The sequence below is a fragment of the Rhinolophus ferrumequinum genome, chromosome 6 (genome assembly GCF_004115265.2).
Source record: "Rhinolophus ferrumequinum isolate MPI-CBG mRhiFer1 chromosome 6, mRhiFer1_v1.p, whole genome shotgun sequence".
Taxonomy (NCBI): domain Eukaryota; kingdom Metazoa; phylum Chordata; class Mammalia; order Chiroptera; family Rhinolophidae; genus Rhinolophus; species Rhinolophus ferrumequinum.
Window position 1 is genome coordinate 4,941,556 of NC_046289.1, and position 18,797 is coordinate 4,960,352.

Below are 18,797 nucleotides of genomic sequence, written 5' to 3' on the forward strand. Positions count from 1 at the left end.
TAAATTCTAGTCCCAGCCGGGCTTCGGAGCTTGTTGGGATCCCAGCTACAGTCTCATTGTTTGTATAAAGAAAAGCCAGGGAGGCCCCCCTGCCTCTGTGTTTTTATCCACCACGTTGTTGTGGGGTATCTGGAAAATCATGGTTATGGGGGTGCTGTTTGCTGGGCAGAGAATTACAGCCCAATATATACTGCAGGTTTAAAAAAAGATATATATTTTTAATAGTTCCAAAAGCAAATAAATGGCAAATAAAGGTTGGGCGCTCCTGCTAGAGGCGAGGCACGACTATCAGGGCTTCTGTAGTGAATTCAGTCTGAGGTCCAACACATCAGCTACGTTTCAGAGACAGCCAAGGAAAAAAAAATTACAACAGAATCCAAGTCAGCATGCTATGGTTTTCCCCAATTTCTAATGGGAATACTCTGCAGTAGAAATGCTATTTCCATGGAGGACTACGCTACCGGTTTCTTTAATTACATTAAATAGCGGTATAACCCTCAGCTGAACGTAAACCTCTGCTAACAGAGGCATCGGGAGCCTGGCTGGGTTGAATCGTAAGGAGCAATGTTACTCGTGTTGATGTGCTAAGAATCTTTATTAAATTAATCCCGCAAAGTGTTAATTTTTACAAATTTTGTCGTGCACACACTGCACGTCACCGTTGGTGTGTTAGGAGACGAAAATGGATTTCATGTCAAAAAATAAGCAAGAAGGTGGCTGTCAGACTGTTCCCTTAGAAGAAAATTTGTGATTTTGGTCGTCAAATGCTACCTGTGCTGAAAGGAAGGCTCACAATATGTATATTAAATGCCATCTACATACAGAAAACTCAGTTAAAGGAACTAACTACTTTGTTGGAAGTAATTACAGGCCTGTTCAATGCTTTAGTCAGTGACATTTCAGACTGGGCTTAGAAACATAAAGAGGCCATAGAAAGATTTTGTTCTTCCGTGATGCAGAGCATTGAACCTCAATATGCTACATGTCCATTAGTAACAGGGAAAAAGAAATGAAAAGGAATAAAAGTCTCAACAAAATCTGGGGGAGAGTTAGATTTTTTTTATTATACTAGTAGAGACCAGTTGCATACAACTAATCAATGCAACTAAAAACAACAAAAAAATGTATTTAAGCTATAGCAAGGTCCCTTTTTCTACAATTTGAATTATTTTCTTTCTTTTTCTTTTTCTTTTTCTTTTTTTTTTTTTACCTACTAACCACATTAAAATTCTATCCCACCTAAGGAACCCTGCTGGCCCTTGGTTGGACATTCCCTAAACTGCCCAGGTAGAACTTTATGGTCTGAGCTTAAAAAAGGTGGTGATACTGACATTCCTCAAATCCCCAACACCGTTTGCACCTGGAATTCTGTTCTCTTGTCCTGGCAGCTCTCGGCTGGAGTCATCGCATTAACCTCCTTGCTGGGCACTGTTTTCTTGCTGTTGCTTTGATTGGCTGGGCTGTGTGATTTTCATTCTTAATTCTCCAGGATTCTCAGAATTCAGACTTCCTCCTTCTATTTATTCTGTCGTGCTCTCTGTGCAGGGCGGCTGAGCCAAAGCAGTGTTGGAAGCTGTGGGACCTGCAAACCACAACAACTTCCTGAACTCACCAGTTTTTAAGCGTGTTCTATAGAGGACCCGATTTTTAACAAGTGTCAGGATTCAGCGTTTCCAGGTCATTCCTCAGATATCAGGCACAGTGAATGCTGATGGGAAAGAAAAACACTTCGTTCGGTGAAGAGTCACCTCCTGCTTTATTTCCCTCATGTGACAGGTGACTTCTGCCTTGACTATGGTCCCTCCCCTCTAAGCTATGGGGAAAAGGGGTCTGATCTAAGGGGTGCCTGGCCCAGCTGGTCGTTGGAGTCTGGCCACTAAGTTCCGTGTGGGAAAGGAATGAAGGGGCCTGACCCCAAGTCCCGAATTCTTCATGCCTGGAACCCAAACTGTGTGTCCAGCTTTTCACTTCAGTTTGTAGACTGCATGTTTCCTCCAGGGACACGTCATGAAGATAAGTGTAGCATCCTATTTGTGGGTCCTGATGCAGCCTAAGAGAAAATGGAGGATTGTGGATAATTTGTTGTAGGGCAGAAACTGCTAAAGATTGAAGCCGATCAGAAAGCCTGGATGGGGAAAAAGGGGCAATTCCTCCGCTTGGTGCTGGCCAGCTGTTTTTGGTGGTGAGATTCAGAGAATCTGTCACCTCCTGTGTGTTCTCGGCCTCTCTGGATTCCTGAGGATGCATGTAACATGGCCACATTGCTGATATATGCATGTGTATGTGTGTGTATGCATATATATATATATATATATATATATATATATGCAGATATATGAAATCTCTGTATAATAAATGTGCTTGCACACAATTTTCTAGCTAGTGGAACACATGGTCTCACCTTTTGTCCCCAGGCCTGCCCATTCCAGGATCGTGGGCACCGATTTGGTGGCCCTGCCTGCTGAGGTCACCCGGGAGGATTCGTATCTGTTGTTCTGTGTGTGTCTGGGAGCCAGGGTGCATAGGCCTTAGCTGTCAGGCTGCAGGACAAGTGGTTCTGTTTATTTGCATGCCAGCAATTCAGAGAGCTCCAGGAGTTTCCCCAAGTGTTGAGCATAAGAAAAGAGTCAAAGCTTCCTGTTTTCCCCACAGATGCCTGCTTTGGGGTTGGAACGGTCAGCCCGAACCCTGATCAGCTCCCTCTGCCTTCCTCCGCTGACTAGTTCACAGAATATGGTTCCGACACAGCCTTCCTCCCCAATAGCTCCTGAAATGCCTTCTGCTACCTCACTGGGTCTTTTGGGAGGGCCACAGGAGGTTTGGCAATTTGTGATGTAACCTCATTGATCCTTAGCTCAGGGTGCAGAAAGGGGACCTGCTGCCCGGAGTCTCTCAGCGGCTTGTATCTTGAGGAAATCAGGGTTGGCAGCCATGGACGTAAGTGTTTCTGGACCCGGTATGCCTGCGTGCCTGCTTCTAATTGCAAGATGCAGCTTTTGGGGAAGATGTGCCCTGCCCTGGTGGAAGGAGGAAAACAGGCTTTGGCAGTGCCGTTGGGGGGCCTGATTGTTCCTGGGTCCCGCCTCCCTCCTTTCTAGGGTGCATTAACTGTGTAGCAAACTAGGGGAAAAGCAGTTGAATTGGTTAGTGATTCACCGTTGACAGATCGCAGAGTGTGGGGGAGGGAGACGCTCCGAGGAACTCGGCCTGGCTCAGAGTGCTGGAAGGGATATGCTTCTTGCAGCCTCTCATTGGCCAAGCCTTCTCGAGAAGGTGGGCACGGGTTGACGCCCTGGTGCCCACACAGGGCTGTGGGCAGCACGTGAGGGCCTCTGGAAGGCCCAGGTGGTGAGGAAAGCCCACTAGGCTCTTTCACCTGCTTTGGAACCCCTACCCTGCCAGCCACCTGAAAGTGCTGCTGTTTTCAGCAAGTAGCCCCAGGAAAGGCTGAACATGGATTTGAACTGTGTTTTTATGTCTCCCATGTAATGACTCTGAAGCATGTCTTGAAGCATAGCTGTGACCCTAGGAGACCCTATCTATCACCCCTCCCGTTGCTCCCTTTTCAAGGACACTTACACATGCACCCCCAAACCCAAACCCATGGCAGCCAGAGACCCGGAGACCCATAATGGGTGCTCAGACTTGCCTGACTTAGAACAAGAATTTGGAAATGGGACTTGGGGGACCCTAGATCCCGCAGAGAACTTCTTGGTCCCCCAAGCACTTTGGTTCAGTGACCTGAGCCATGTGGTACATCATGTACCCTCCGGGCTTGCCCTGGGGACCCGTCCAGGACTTGGCAGGTGACTTACTGCTTGTATTCCCTTTCTGCTTTGCTTTATTATTATTATTATTATTGTTATACTTATAATGACATGAAAAACAAGTTCCAGTCTTTGCTGGTTCCTAGACCTTGGTAATGAAAAACTAAGAAAAAAGGGCATGAAATAATACCTGTGGAGTGAAGGAATTTATTTTTTGAGTACCCACCACAAGACCCAGTAGCTCTGAAATTGAGTAACAAAGAGGGCGCTTTAGAATCCTTCTCTATTCCTGCTGTCTCAGCCACACCCCTGTCCCTAAACCCCTCCGCACCAAAGAGAGACAGAAAGAGACAAATGATGGGAGGAGAATTAGGTCCTGTCGGGTGAGTACCTAGGCCTGTCTCCTTTAAAGTGGCACTCCACTTCTTTTAGATAGGAAATTGCCAAAATGGATGCCATCGGCTGCTAATTACGTGTATTTAACTGCAGGATCATTTTACCGGCTAATACCGTTACGATGTGCTTCCATGCGAACCCGTGGTGGAGCTGTTAACATATGAGCCTGTGGCCCTAGCAGACAGCTCATGGAGCCCGCGGCCAGTGGAGGTGCTTTCCCTTCGTGGCAGCTGGTCCCCGAGGTGGTTGGCCCTGAGGTGGCCAGGCCAGGCCCCAGGCTGAAGTCTGAGTCCTTTCAACTTCTCAACATGCGCCCCTTTGCCCCTATGACCACCTTCTTTATGTGTTTAGGCCAGGGCTTGAGTCCAGAGGAGGCAGAGTTCTCCAGATGAGGGAACCTCAAGAATCATACCGTCTCCCCCTCTAGTGGTCACTGTCCCCGGTCTTTGGGCCTCTGAACCAGCCTAGAAGCGACAAATGACCACTGGGAAATGCCAACCCTAGGCCTGATGACTGCCACGCGGGGCCCCAACAGGCTGGCTTTGGGTTTTCAAGTCTGAGCTGGCTCCCCTCCATCTTCTCTCTTTAGCAAACCAGAAAAAGAGCCCCGATTTCCCGCCGGGGGGGGGCTGGAATCAGGATACTGCTGCTTAAATGTGGGCAGTGCCTTTGGCTTCCTGTGATTTCTCCTTCTCTCCTGCCCCCACCCCCTTAATACATGGCTTCTTTATCATTCTTAAGACAAAGTAGCTGGCAAAATATTTAAGCGATCGGAAAGAAATGTTTTTATTTGTCTGCGTGCGAATTGGGTTATCTGCCTATCTTGTTTATGAAATTTGGGGCTGCCTTTCCTGCAGTCAGTTCGCCTCTCAAATCTTTCCCGGCTCCTATTTCCATATTTCTGCGTGCATGTTCTTTGTTAATCACTTGGCAAGCGCTTATTTGAATATTAAAAATTTCTTTAATCATCAAAGGCAGGAGCACAGTCTCATGAATATTCATATTTTTCCCCCTCCTCATTACCCTGCAGTAAAAGCCAAACAGCCATCAATCGCCCTCATTACAGGCTCTGGCGTTTTGATTGGCTGCGGCTGCCCAGAGCTTTTTATTTTTTTATTTTTTCCCTTCTCCTATGAGCTGTCTTGTACCTGCCAACAACCAAAAAAAAAAAAACACAAAAAAACCAAAAAAACCCCCAACAATGCAAGAATAAATTTCTCTGGTTGAAAAACAACTTTGCAAACTTGTCAAACAGTCCTTGTGGCTTGCTGTTGCCAAAGCGGCCACCAGCACTACCTGCGCCCCTAAAAGGAGAAAAAAAAGACCCAGAAAAAAAAGGGGAGGAGAAAAAAAATTAAATAAATAAATAAAGAGGGGGAAACTTGAGCCTCAGCAATGAATATTTGTCAAGAGAGTTGACGTAAGTTTCATTTGCATAATGACTTTGTACTTCTGCATTAATAAAATTTGCATATGAAGCCATGTTAATTACTCCTGATCATGCTTTTTGCATTCATGCATAGTAATTTTCTCCGACTTGTGAGAATTAATGTCTTGGCATGGGGGGAGGGGGTGCGGGGATTGTCAGGTTTCCTTGCCAGTGGCCCTCACTCACAGGCGCTAGCTCCCTGTCTGTCTGTCGCCCTCCCGGATCTATGACTCATTTTTGCACTATCAGTAGGAGTTCTTGGCTTAAAAAAATGTATCAATTGAAAGGCACCGGTAGGGAGAAAAATATACATCTGCACAGTGTATTCCGGAGCTCCTCTTGCTGGCTGGGAATCTGTAACCCTCTCACGTGGGAGGGGACGCCCGAGGATTCAGCGTTGGGAAAGGCTCACATTCTCCTCAAAACCAGGCTGGGGCTTTTCCAGGCGCGTTTTTGTGTCTACATGCTGGTCGGTGTGGGCGTGTTCACTGGGGAAGTGTGCATGTGTGAGGAACGAAGCAGGAACATCTGCAGGGCCCCTCTGGAAGGGAGATATAGGTTATAGACCCCCCCCTTGCAATGGATGCATTAAAAATTACCTTACACCTTGCTTGATTTGGAGCTTAAATATTTTAGGGGTTTTATTTTTGGACTGTTTTGTACCTCTTTGTACAGGATGCATAGAGAGATGCTGACCGCTGTGAACCATGTGGACCTGGGCACCCAGCCTCAGTTTCCTCATTTGTGAGGGGATCATATTACCTACCACATAAGACTGCTGCTGGGCTTAAATGAGATGATATATGTATTCATTGTTTATTTCTTTTTCCCTAATGAAAGTGAAATTCCGTGATAAGGAATCCAGCCAGCCAGGGTTTTATTTTTAAGCCACCTGGATCCCACATAAAGCTGAGATGGCGTCTTTGCGTCCCTCTGCCACATACCTTGGCGCGCGTGCGTCTGTTCCAGTTCCAGAGGGGAACCCTCCTAGACCTCAAAAGGAAAGTGCTTTTTGCAGGAGTGACTTGCAGGGCTTGGGAGGGCTCAGAGCACCCCACAGACATCAGGGTCAGGCTGTGAGGTGAGCCATGGGGAGTAAGAGAAGTTCCAGAATGGAAGATAAATGAATGATGGCGACCACTTACTGAGTGTTTACTAGAAGCTCTGCTCTGGCCAGGCGTGTCGACCTTCCTTTAAAGGAGAGGCTCTGAGAAAGTGACTCACCTCTTGTCACAGGACCAGGAAATAGCAGAGGAGAAATTGGAATCCAGGCCTCTGGCTCCAACGCTGCTTCTGAGCTTCGGCCTTCTTCTGTGCGTGTCAGTCTCTTCACAGGTCTCAAGCGCTCCGTCAAGTGTGTTCTGGATTTCTTGGATGCACGTTGGAAGGCAGACACCCTTTCCTTGAGGAGGATTGAGGGCTGGGAGGTGACCTGGGACAGGCACTGAGACTTTTATGTTGGGCTTTAAAAAAAAAAAATCGAGATAAGACTCACATAACATAAAATTCACCATTTTAACTATTTTCAGGTGTATAATCAATGGTTTTGAGTATATTCCCAATATGGGCAGCTGTCATCACTATCGAACGCCAGGACATTTCATCACCCACTGTCCATGAGCTCTCACTTCCCCTCCCACTTATTGATGTTCTGTCTCTATGGATTTGCCTGTTCTGGACGCGTCCTACACATGGAATCATACAATAGGTGGCTTCTTTCAGCATCTCGGGCTTTGGCATTGGCTTCAGAAGAGGATTTCTGGAGTTCCACCCTTGGGCAGAGCTCTGGGCATAAGCAGTTCCTCAGGGGACCTCCCCCAGAGCGGAGGGTCCTCTGAGAACATCAAGGGTCCTTTGCGGGCTGTTTAGGATTGGAAGCCCCTCCCCCTTGCTGGCCCCTCCCTCGTCTCCATTGCTCCGGCCCCTGGAGCCTGTGGACTTCAGCTAGGGCAGAATTCCTAATGAGGCGCGAGGCGCCTAAGCCCCTCCAGGGGCAGCACGGCCACCTTCCCTCCCGAGCTGGGGATGACTTTGCCTTTTCTGACAGGGGCCGAAGTCTGACCTTTCCAGGAGAGGGGTGGGCTGGAGCTGCCCTGTGGTCACCTCCCGGCTGTGAAGACAGGTTCTGCTCCTTCAGGCTTGGACAGTGGTCACCAGGTCCCAGGGCACCCGCTGGTTTTCTCAGCCCTGGTAAATGGTGGTGGCTGTGTCGTGGCCTCACTCGGAATCTGGGAGCCTGCCCAGATTGGCTCTTTTGGAGTTTCTGACGGTCTGACAGTGCCCATGGACCCTCAGGCTCTTCCCCACCCGCCACTGCCCTCCCTCTCAGGATCTCTGGGTGCCCTGGCCCTTCCACCCCTGCTGCAGCCCCCAGGGGAAGCAGGGCACATCCAGACTTTGGAGACACAACTGGGTTTAAGTCCCAGACCTTCCTGAGCCTCAGTTTACCCCCTGTGGAAGGGGGATGGTCCTCCCTGCTGAGATGGGTGGCTGTGATGGGCATTGGGTACAAAGCCGCTGTCACAGTTACAGATGAGCCGGAGCCTTCTGTGACCTGGAGGCAGGGTCTATGTAGTGGACAAATCAGATGTGCAGTGTCCAGTGTCTAGGCAGGTTTCAGGTAAGGACTGGTCAGGGCAGGCTTCCGGGAGGAGGCCAGTGACACTAGGCTCAAGTGCCGACCTTCCTTGGGGACGCATAAACCTGGGGCATTGCCTTCTGCTCAGCATCTGTGGCTGCAACTGTTTATAGGTCCTTGGCCACGCCCTTTGGAGGCCTTGGCTTCAGGGCCCTGGGCCTAGCCTAGTAGGAGGTCTTCTTTGGCCCCGAGGGGCCCAAGTGGTGTTGGTGTTAGCTTTTGCTTCCTGGCAGGACTTTTGCAGGGTTTCTTAAATGCCCCAATGCCCCTACTCCTGGATAACACAGAAAGAACCCTGGTTGCCAGTCGGCCAGGGTTTTGGTGGGCTGGCTGCTGGTGTCTGCAGTTTTCTGTGGTCACATCATCAGTTTCCCAGTCTGTGCAATGGGTCTCCTAAGCCCAGCCCCGTGGCATGTTGGGAATCTCACTTAAGGTGAAAATTGGTGGCTTCTGGCTCACAGTGGGTTTGCAGGGCCCTGTGGCTCTTCCGGATGGGGAATCCCACCAAGGCCATGGAGTGGGCATATCCAGATTCCCCCCACGCCCCCACTGCAGACCTGTGTGGGGCAACGAGCAATGTCGGGTGGCCTCCCTGGCAGAGTGGGCCCGGGGCCCGCTGCCTGTCTTGTTGATGTTTTCTTTTTGTCTCTCTGATGCTTCCCCGCTCAATTATTTACCCAGGGAATTTGGGCTTCTTCACTTGTGGTTTTGGCAAGGGCTTCACACAAATGTTTTGCCCTGGTGGTCTCTTAGCCGTTTAAGATAAACGGCCAAATCAAACGCAGGCCATGCCGGGGAGCTGAGGCGAGGCAGGCCCCTGGCCTTGTGTCGTGGCTGTCAGACCCGGGAGGTGTTAGGAGGGGTGCTGGGCAGTGCCAGGATTTTCTAGGGGAGCGTTCAAAGCCTTGTGAAGGGCCTCAGGGCTTGGGTCACTTACGAGGACGGTGGACTGGTGAGAGGCACCAGTTAGCTGGCTGTCCACCAAGCCGAAGGTTAACCGGTGCCCAGGCGCTCGGAGGTGCCCCAGGTGGCTTGGATCTTCCCAGAGGGAGGTGGTTCAGATTTTGGGGAACAAATCCCCAAATGGAGCTTGCCCCAGAACACTCCAGAAGTCCTTACTTGTGGGGACCTTCCTGGGAGTGGGGGCCCTGACAGCTCCCTGCGTTAGGCCCCCAGGGAAGGGAGTCTGGCCCCAAGCCCCACCTGGCAGCTGGAAGTAGGACCCCTCAGGCCGGTTGTCTGCGCTGCGGGCCTGGCGCCCTGGGAGGGCAGCCTGCAGCCCTCTGCCCGGGGCCCCTATTCCGCACCCTGAGCCCCGTGTACCGTCCAGGGCCCCACTGACCAGTCTTTTCTATTGTTTTCTCTCCAGGGCCGTGCAGGCCTGCCCAGCTGCCAGCGACGGCCCCCATAGCTGCCTCCTCCTCCCACCCTCACACATCCGTCATCACTTCACCTCTGCGCGCCCTGGGCGCTCTGCCGCCCTGCTTCCCGCTGCCGTGCTGCAGCGGGCACCCTGTCTCGGGTGACGGGACTCAGGGTGAGGGTCGCACGGAGGCTCCCTTTGGATGTCAGTGTCAGTTGTCAGGTAACAGACGGCCGCGATGGGGGGCGGGCTCCCGGGGGGTGGGGTGTGCCCGGGCAGAGCTGGCAGCTGCCTCTCCCAGGTGGGCTGGGACAAGGTGGGGGGACGTGCAACCCTCACCCCAAAGGCATTTTTGGGGGGCACCCGGGGAAGTGGTGAAGGATGCCAACAGAACTGTACGCCAGTGCCCCATGGGTTAGGAGGTTCCCCCCGCACTTCTGCCCATTCTGAGAGTCTCTCCCAGAATGCATTTCCCCAGCCTCCAAATTTCATCTCTTTGGGCTGTTTAGCTACAGCTTAATTGGATAACGCTTAACATCTGAGGTTTCCTTCTGCCCTCGCCACTGCCACCCCCTTCCCCCGCCCCAGCCACTACCCCCCTCCCCAAGATACAGCTAGGAGAAGATTCCTTGCTTGTCTGTGTACATCGGTGGAGCCATCCAAACTGCGGGAGTTTCTTTTTGCGAAAACATGTTGTCCATTAACTTTGAGGAAAAAAATCACTGTAAAGGAGCCTTTCAGCTGGGGCCAGGGAGGGCGTGAAACCTTGTGAGGGGTGTTGGGGGCAGGGGCAGGGTGATGTGTTTACCCGAGGGGCTGAGCACCTACTGTGCGTCCGGCTCTGGGTTGGTGTGGCTGCCCATTTTACAGATGGGCACACAGAGGGCAGTGTAGTGACATGACCTGGCTATTGCATCCTCCTCCTGTCCCCAAACAAGACCCAAGTTTCTACTCTGGCCTGGAGCCCCGGAATTTCGGGCAGGCGTTCTCCTGCCCAGTATCTTGGCAGGGCCTGCTTGGTGTGACACTCATTGAGACCACAGGAGCCGGGATGCTGACAAAGACGCAAGTGGTAGTGGTGAGAGCCCATAGTCTGGTTTCTAGGCAGGAGCCAGGAGGGGAGAGGGTGGATGCAGAGCTGGGGCACAGTGCAGGCTTTCTCTGGACTTGGGTGCAGAAAGGACAACAATTTTTATTGGGCAAGGTTTGGTTTTAGTTGAAGCCGTCCCAAGGATGGTCCCTGTTGAAGCCATAGCCCCGAAGATGGCCACAGGTAGCCCCAGATCCAGGGTCCACAGCTCCCTGGGCCTTCCTGATGGTGGGGAGGCCTGCAGCCTTCGAGACCCCATTATGACAGATGGTGACGTCATAGGTAGTAGTCTGAGTGCACAAAGCAAAGATGAAATTGCCTGTGCAGGAGTCGGCATCACTTGCAAAGAAGCCAGGCCGGCCTGGTGCCCAGGGTGACTGGGACTCCTGTCCCAGCTCTGTAGGTCTGCTGTGATCCCTGCTTGCTGAGCAATGGGTGCCAGCCTGGGTGGCTGCCCTGCCCTCATGCCTTCCTGTAATTAGCTGCAGTCCCTGCAGCCAGTCAGGGGGGCCGAGCTATCAAAGATCAGCCTGGCTGTTTATGACTGGACTCGGTCAAGTTCTGTGGTGCAGAAACACGATCTCCCTGGCAGAGGGCTGCTTGGGACTTTGCTTAACCCTCTGTTGTCTCTGGCTCTGCTGTGTGGGACCTGCTATATCCCCATTTTGTAGGTGGTGAAGTTAAGGCTTGGGCAGGATGAGTAGGTGGGCCAAAGTCGGGGACCTGGGATTTGCCGTCAGGATGCCTCCTGAGAAGGCCACTCCTCTCCCCCCTGAGCCACACGCCTCTGCCTACATTCAGGGGACATGCCTGAAACACCCCCTGTCAGCCACAGTACTACCTGCTTCCTTATAGGGACCGTGTGTTGAGGGCCTACTGTGTGCTGCCTTGTGCTAGGCGTTTTGTGTACACGCTTGAATTTCATCCTCATAACAATCTTAGAAGGTAGGTTCACTGTCCCCACTTTATAGATGAGTGAGTGAGGCTCAGAGATGTTGAGGTCTCACAGCTCACATTCATTGAGTCATTGATTCATTCTTCCACTAAAGGCCATTTCTTGGGCACCTAGTTTGCAGACACTGTGCAAATAAGGCGGAGTCAGGCATGGTGGGTTCCTGTCTTCCTGCAGCTTGCAGTCTGGGGAGGAGTGGGACCTGTAGACCTGGGAGGAGGATGCTTCGAAGGGGATGAAAGAGTAAGAGCGGAGGTGGGGTTTGTTCCCGGGCTGCTCCTCTGGCTCCTGTCTCATCTCTGCCGTAGAGGCCTGCTTGGGTTTTAGAACTTGCTGCTGCGAGGGCTGAGAGGCTGAGAGCAGCCGCCACACTTGATGGCCATGTGGTGTCTGTGCTTGGGGTCCCTGGGACCTCTCCTTCTGACCCTCAGGGGCCTGCTGTCCGCCCCTGCCCCTCCGCCCAGCACTGTTCCCTTTCACTGTTGGGTCCTCACTAATTAGCCTCCGCCAGGTTGCACCACCACATTTTCTGAGCAGTTTGAACACCTGAAAATATCCGATTCCAGTGGTTTTTGTCCCTTTGTGGCTTCTGTCCCTGGCACGGGGCTGTTTGCTTAAGTGTTTTTAGTGCCTGTTTAATTAGTAGTTGGAATGGAGTCATTAAATTCCCAGTAACCCGTTAGGAAGAAGCAGTCCTCTGTAAAGGGCCGCCGTCCTCACTTTGTTTTGTCCCTTCTCGGATCAGGATGCACTGAACCTATCTCTTCAAATTAATACGGAAAACCCCGGTGTAACTGTGTTTCACACAGGTTAATTGCATGCCCGGGAACGCATTCGCAGTTATTTATAGAAGGATGTGATTTCATGGGGAAGGAAACCACACAGGTATGTGTGCTGTGCACCTTTCGGGCTGGCAGCACCCCAGGTAGCTCTGCCTCCCAGGACCCCAACCCCAGACCTCCTTCTGATAGTCACAGTGGGGAGAAGGGACTTCTTTTATTGGACCCCTGCTCATCCACTGCTTTCTGACTCTGCTGAAATAATGGGGAGCTTGGAATCCAGGAGTTCCTAGAAAAAGAAGTTCCTGAGAAATTCCATGTAGAAACTTCTCCAGGGTGCCGGTAGAGTCAAGAAGTTCAGGCTGTGGTTGTGGCCCCTACTCCACCTGACTGGTGACCTTGAATACATCATTCCCCTCTCTTAGCCTCAGTGTCCCCTTCAGTAACACACACACGCGCGCGCACATACATCTATATCTATGGTATATATGTAACATTTAAAAACGAGGCTCCTGTTGATCTCTTGATCTGTTTCGATTACTGAGCTGCTGTGGATGACTGAACGTGGGGCGTGGGTAGGGATCTGGGCAGGGGTGGGGTGTTCAGAGAAGACTTTGAAAACCATTGGGCTTTGGCCTGAACCCTTCCCCATTGTGAGGCTTCTCTGATTGAGAGGCCGACATCACAGTGTATCAGACTGCAGACTGAAGGCTGTTCTGTCTTGCCCTGTGTGGCTGTTTGACCCTGGACAAGTCATTTTCTTCCCTCTTGAGTTTCCCCACCTGTAACATGGGTAATGATAGTACACGCTTTGAAGGATTGTTTTGAGGCTTGAGTGAGGTCATACATGCCAGGTGCTGAGAACAATGCCCCGCGCTGAGCGAGCCCTACAGACATCATGATTCATGCATGAGCGGAGTGGGTTTCACAACGTGACGTTATGTGTCCGGCATTGTGTGGAATCTTACTTCACGCTGGATCCCTGGTTTCCTTTCTGAAAGGCATTTAGCCTCTCAGCTGACTCAGATCATGTCCTGGCATTAGGAGGTGGACCAGGAAATAACACACTTCACTGCATATTTACTGTGTTTCCCCGAAAATGAGACCTAGCCAGACAATCACCTTTAATGCGTCTTTTGGAGCAAAAATTAGTATAAGACCCGGTATTATATTTTATATTATATTATATTACATTATATTATATTATATTATATTATATTATATTATATTATATTAAATTATATTATATTATGACCCGGTCTTATATTATAGTAAAATAAGACCGGGTCTTATGTTAATTTTTGCTCCAAAAGATGCATTAGAGCTGATTGTCCGGCTAGGTCTTATTTTTGGGGAAACACGGTAAAAGCCAAAAATGGTCACCATCCACAGTGATTAATACATGAGCTTGGTGAAGTTCAAGGTCTCACACAAGAGCACACAGGACCCCAGATTGGGGAAGTGGAAGTGTTTGGATTTAATAGAAGGAGTCAGTGGCAGTCATTAGTGTATGCAGAAATCACAGGGCAATCCTGTAAAGTTAAATTCAATTTACTTTTCTACTGAAATCGTGCTTGCTGTGTTATTTAACCAGTCTGGGGTTTCTTGGCATGGGTTAAAGGGACAATAAAGATAAAAGAATACCTGTAAGTAAATAGTAGGGTTTCACAGTAGAATCTATCGTTTTCTCCTCCTTCAATTATATCCCAGTGTTCATTTTGTGTTGGTTTTTATAACTGGAGTTGTCCAATGGGAAGCTGTGGATTAGACCACCCTAGCTGTGGAAGCTTGGTGCAATTAATACGGTCTGTCTGGAAAGTAGCCTTATTTCTGGAAGTTTTATGTTAATGATATGGTCTGTGCTTTGCACATTTCATACCAGAACAAGAAGCAAGCTGTAGCTGCATTCTGGACTGGGTTTGATTAACACTGGAGGATCAGTGGGAAGCCCAGAGGTGCTGCAGACCAGGATGGCAGCGCCCGCCAGGTCCCACCGGCAGGCACACTGCCTCAATTCTGGTGCAGGGGTGCAGAGGCTCGCCAGTGGGGTGCGAGAGCCTCCATGGAGACTCTGGAGGGAGGGGTGAGTATGGGTGAAGAAGAAGAGCAGTGAGTGTGGGTGAGCGTGTGCAGACAGAAGCCCTCCGTCGGGGGAAGGTTCGAGACATGCTCTTGCGATTGCCTTTGCAAAGTCTCATTTGTTGTAGGGTCTTTCTGGGCCAACCAGGTCCCAGGGTCAATGGGGGTTGGCTCACTGTAGGAAAAGCGCTCTCAGGGGAGTGATTAAAAATTTAAAGAGTCATCTGTACGCCTTGTGATGTCTGCATCGCCGAAAGGGCCAGGGGTCCAGCATTTACCACTCAGCGGGGACTGCTGAATGCCTGTCCTTGGAATCTAACTGTGGTCTGTCTGCTTCTGGGATCACACCACCCTCGACTGTTTGCCATTAGAACCCAGACTCTTGGAGGAAGTGCCAGGAGAAGCCATGGAGATCTGCAAGGTCCCTAGGATGGAGGAAGCTGCCTGTCCAGGCTGGTGAGGTGGCCTAGGGCAGCAGGTCTTGGGTAGACCCCAGAAAAGTCCCCTGTCTGACTGAACCTGGAAGTCACATCTCCTCTAGCACCAACCAGCAGGGGCCAAAGTCACAGGGGAGCCGGGGCCAGAAGGACTGGATGCTGCCCAGTGGGGGGGCAGGGGCACCTACCAGTGTGACTGTCCTTATATAAAAGGGGTCCCAGCAACATCCCCGACGAGACCTGCAGCCCTGCCAGATTCCATCCCACTCTCCGAGCCGGCCCTGCAGACGTTCTGAAGGCACAGCAAAATCAAAGAATTCTGTTCAAATCCGTACAAGATGTTGCTGTTTTTTCTGCTCTGACAGGAGAGGCATTTGGAAGTGCAGTTTCTTTCTTTTTTTTCTTTTTTTCTTTTTTTTTTTTTTTTATAGCTGTCTTAAAAAGGAGTTTGGCTGTTTAGCACAGCTGGCGCTCATTACATTATGCACTGGCAATAAAATAGCATGTGTAATTAATTTTTAATGCAGCCTGGATGCAGCGCTTTAAAGCAGTTAGTGGATGTGAAGAACCAACACTGGCCACCGACATCAGAGATCTCAGAGCAAGGCTGCCACGTTCTGCAGCTTTAAAGGGAATCTGAAAGTGGCCGAGGGGGCTGGGCACCCTCCACGTGGAGCAGAGTGGCCCAGGAATGGGTGCGCCTCGGCAGCCTGAAGGTGGCCTGAATTAATCTTTAATGATCTAGGATCCGGGGTCCCTGGAGATCATCCCATCCAACCCCTTCATTATCAAGATGGATAATGAAACTGAGGTGCAGAGTGTGGAAGAGGCCACAAGACCAGACCTGTGTGGCAGAGCTGACTTGCTTCTCGGCTGCCAGGCTCTGCCCGCTAGGCTGTACTGCCCCACTTGAGTTCACATTGAAAGCTGCAGAAGGAAATTCGTCATCTAGCTGAGGCCATGTGAAATGTGCCATTAGATCGGGCAGCATCCCGGTCAGAGGGTTTGCTTTGAAGAGTCCCACACGTTTACCTCCTGGCCTCAAACTTGCCTGGAACACGCCACCATGCACCCTAGGTTTGAGACAGTCTGTGGTTGTGCTTTGATTGCTGCCTGCCCCACTTTAGGGCTCTGTGGCATGGATTCGTGTTTGAAATGAAATGTCACTGTGGACACAGATTGGCAGAAAAGCTGCAGGCATTTTAGGGAGCTCCAAAGGTGGGACCATGCGTCGTTCCTATTCTTAGGGTGCATGGGTGTTACTCTGTGACCCTGGCTAGCCACCTCCTTTCTTCCAGCCTCAGTGTCTTCCAGCCTGTGAGATGGGGACACTAGAAGTCCCCGCCCGTCATCCCTGCATTGGAGGGTGCACTGATTGGCCCGCCATCTTGGAGCAGCCACCGGGGGTCACCAGCACGTGCGGCATCAAAGGCAAAGGGAAGTGTGAGAGGCAGGTAGGAGGAAGCGGGGCTGTTCAGGAGCCCTGAGAACCGTGCTCAGAGGAGGACGTGGTTGCCATCTCTTTGAATGTCCTGCCAGGGAGACTTTCTTAGCATGAATGAAAGGGAGGAAGGCCCACTGCCATCACTGCTCCTGTGACTTGGCGCTGTATCCTAAAAGGCCTACTATGTGTCGGCAGTGTCCTAAGGCACTTTGCACACTTTGCTCTGGCACCCCATCTTTATAACATCCCTAGGAAGAGGTAGTCCCCCACCTTTTGCTCACCAGGATACTGGAACTCAGAGAGGCCAACAACATGCGTAGGGTCACACAGCACACAAGAAGTGAACTGAGGTTGGGACTTGGGTCTGGCCGCCCCAGAATCATGCTCAGAGCTCTCGCCTCTGGCTTCCCATTGGGCTGTGCGACAGCTCGGACTCAGGCAACAGAAATGCAACTTGCATGGACACACCCAGATCTTCCTTCATTTTCAGGCCATGCTGGTGTCCGATCCTGGTCTAGACACAGGGATCTGAAAATGAGCTTGGTGGGGTGCATGCATTAGAGGAGCTCACAGTGGTGGGGGGCTGCACAGCAAACATGAGATACATGCCCCATGATGTCGTTCTCTGCTTAAGACAGATTAAAGGACTGGGCTTATGGGGTCTGGGGAACCCCTGAGACCTACTGAGGTTTCCTGATGGGGAAAGTGAGGCTTCTTCCAGTGCATGGGTCAGTGACAGGTGTGGGTGTGGGCGTCTTCTGGGAGAGGTCTCACTGACTCACCCGTCTTCCTCCAGCCCTAGCTGGCCCTCGAGGAGTCTGAGCTGTTAGACTGATGGGGATACAGAGTAATTGACCTTCAGACCACCAGAGGGGAGTTTTGAATTGAAGAAGAGGCCTGGGGCATGGGAGAAGATTTTCTCATCACATCGCCCTCAAATTGGATGGTTGGGGTCTGGCCGGGAGTCGGGGACTTGGCAGCTGGCCCCACTCCAGCCTCACTAGGTCCACACATGTCGTGTCTTGGTCTTCCCAGCACCCGGGTGGGCCTGCCCCTGTAGGTAGAAAACACTGATGGACAGCAGAGACCAGAAAAGGTCCTGTTCACGTCTGTGAGAGAAAGCAGAAGCACACGGAGTGCCATTACTACCTCTTCATTTTTGTACACAGTCCCCTAGAAACAATTTCTCTTCACTCGAGAGAAACCAACTGTCGTCATCCTTAAAGCTTGAGGTGTTGTCTGTTGTTCTTTGGTGGGGAGACAAAATGTACTTGCCTTTTCAAACCCGAGGACTGGGCAGGGTGAAGGGGCTGTGTACTGTACATATTTCACAATCAAACCCAAATAGTCTAAACCATGAAATATAGTTTATCCAAACATAATCAAGGCTGGCCAATTTAATCCAAAGAGCACTGGAAAGAAACCCTTGGTGGGCAGGGGTCCCGCTGTGCGGGGTTTTGTGTGCAGCCCACCATTGCACCTGAGGGGAATATGACCTGCCCGTCACTTCAGTCCCCTCCTTGGGGGTTATTTAACAACAACCAAGACCTGGGGGGTGGTGTGTGACCGTGGTGTGTGGTCGCTGGGTGTGGAAGCATCAACCATGATTTCCTTTCCCATCAGGGTCCTTCTTACGCTTGGCAATGAAACCACCAGGTCATGGTCAGGTCACCATTTCTGCACCCCCACTGTGCATCTCGTTCTCTGCAGGGGGGTCTTTTCAGACTTCTGAGCTTCCCTGCAGCTTCTCTCTTAGGAAGGTAACCTCTTCTCTAGTTCACAGGTGAGGAGACTGACCAGAGAGGTGATGTGACTTGCTTGAAAGTGCACAGCTTGTAGATGGCAGAGGTGGGATTAGAGCTCGGGTCTCCTTGGGCCTGGGGGCCCCAGCCTGCTCCTTACCTGGCTTCCTGGCTCCCAGGCTGCCCTCTCGCTGGCCTTCCACCTGGCAGGTGTGAGTGGGAGCAGCCGATGGAGAGGAGCGAGCTGATGTATGACAGAGCTGCTGCTGGCTGGCCTGAGACCTGGGTAATAAGAACGCCTGTGTTTTATGATTTCAGTGGAAGGGGTGAGAGGGCTCACGACTTCTCCAAGGAGGTTAATGCAAAAACGGAGTCACTACCTGCAGAGACGGGGGCAGTTGGAACCTTTTCATAAATCTGGACATTTTAAATTACTGCCTTTGTTAATAAGAGGTGAGGAATGGCTGGTGGGATGAGGCCCACTGGTCCACGAGGGCCCTCAGAGCTGTATTTAACCAGTTCTTTCTGATGCAGACTCCCTTCTCTTGCATTTCCTGTGCTTTATTAACAAGCGCCTCATTTTATTCTTGATTTAATAGGAAAAGGAGCCATTGCTTGAGGGCCCACTGTGCGCCACGGCCTCTGTACGCACATCCCCACTGATTTGTTCTCACAATGGTA

The 18,797-nt window shown here is 51.0% G+C and overlaps 1 protein-coding gene across 4 annotated transcripts in view; it reads left to right on the top strand.

The window, feature by feature from the left end:
- BCL11B (BCL11 transcription factor B) overlaps nucleotides 1–18,797 on the top strand; it is a 94,543-nt gene that overhangs the window by 30,119 nt on the left and 45,627 nt on the right. For 2 of the 4 annotated variants that reach the window (XM_033109387.1, XM_033109388.1), the window contains exon 3: nucleotides 9,600–9,815. The exons of the other annotated variants lie outside the window; for them this stretch is intronic. In XM_033109387.1, the coding sequence (XP_032965278.1) occupies nucleotides 9,600–9,815 (216 nt within the window). The remainder of the gene's footprint in view (nucleotides 1–9,599; nucleotides 9,816–18,797) is intronic. 4 annotated transcript variants of the gene reach the window in all.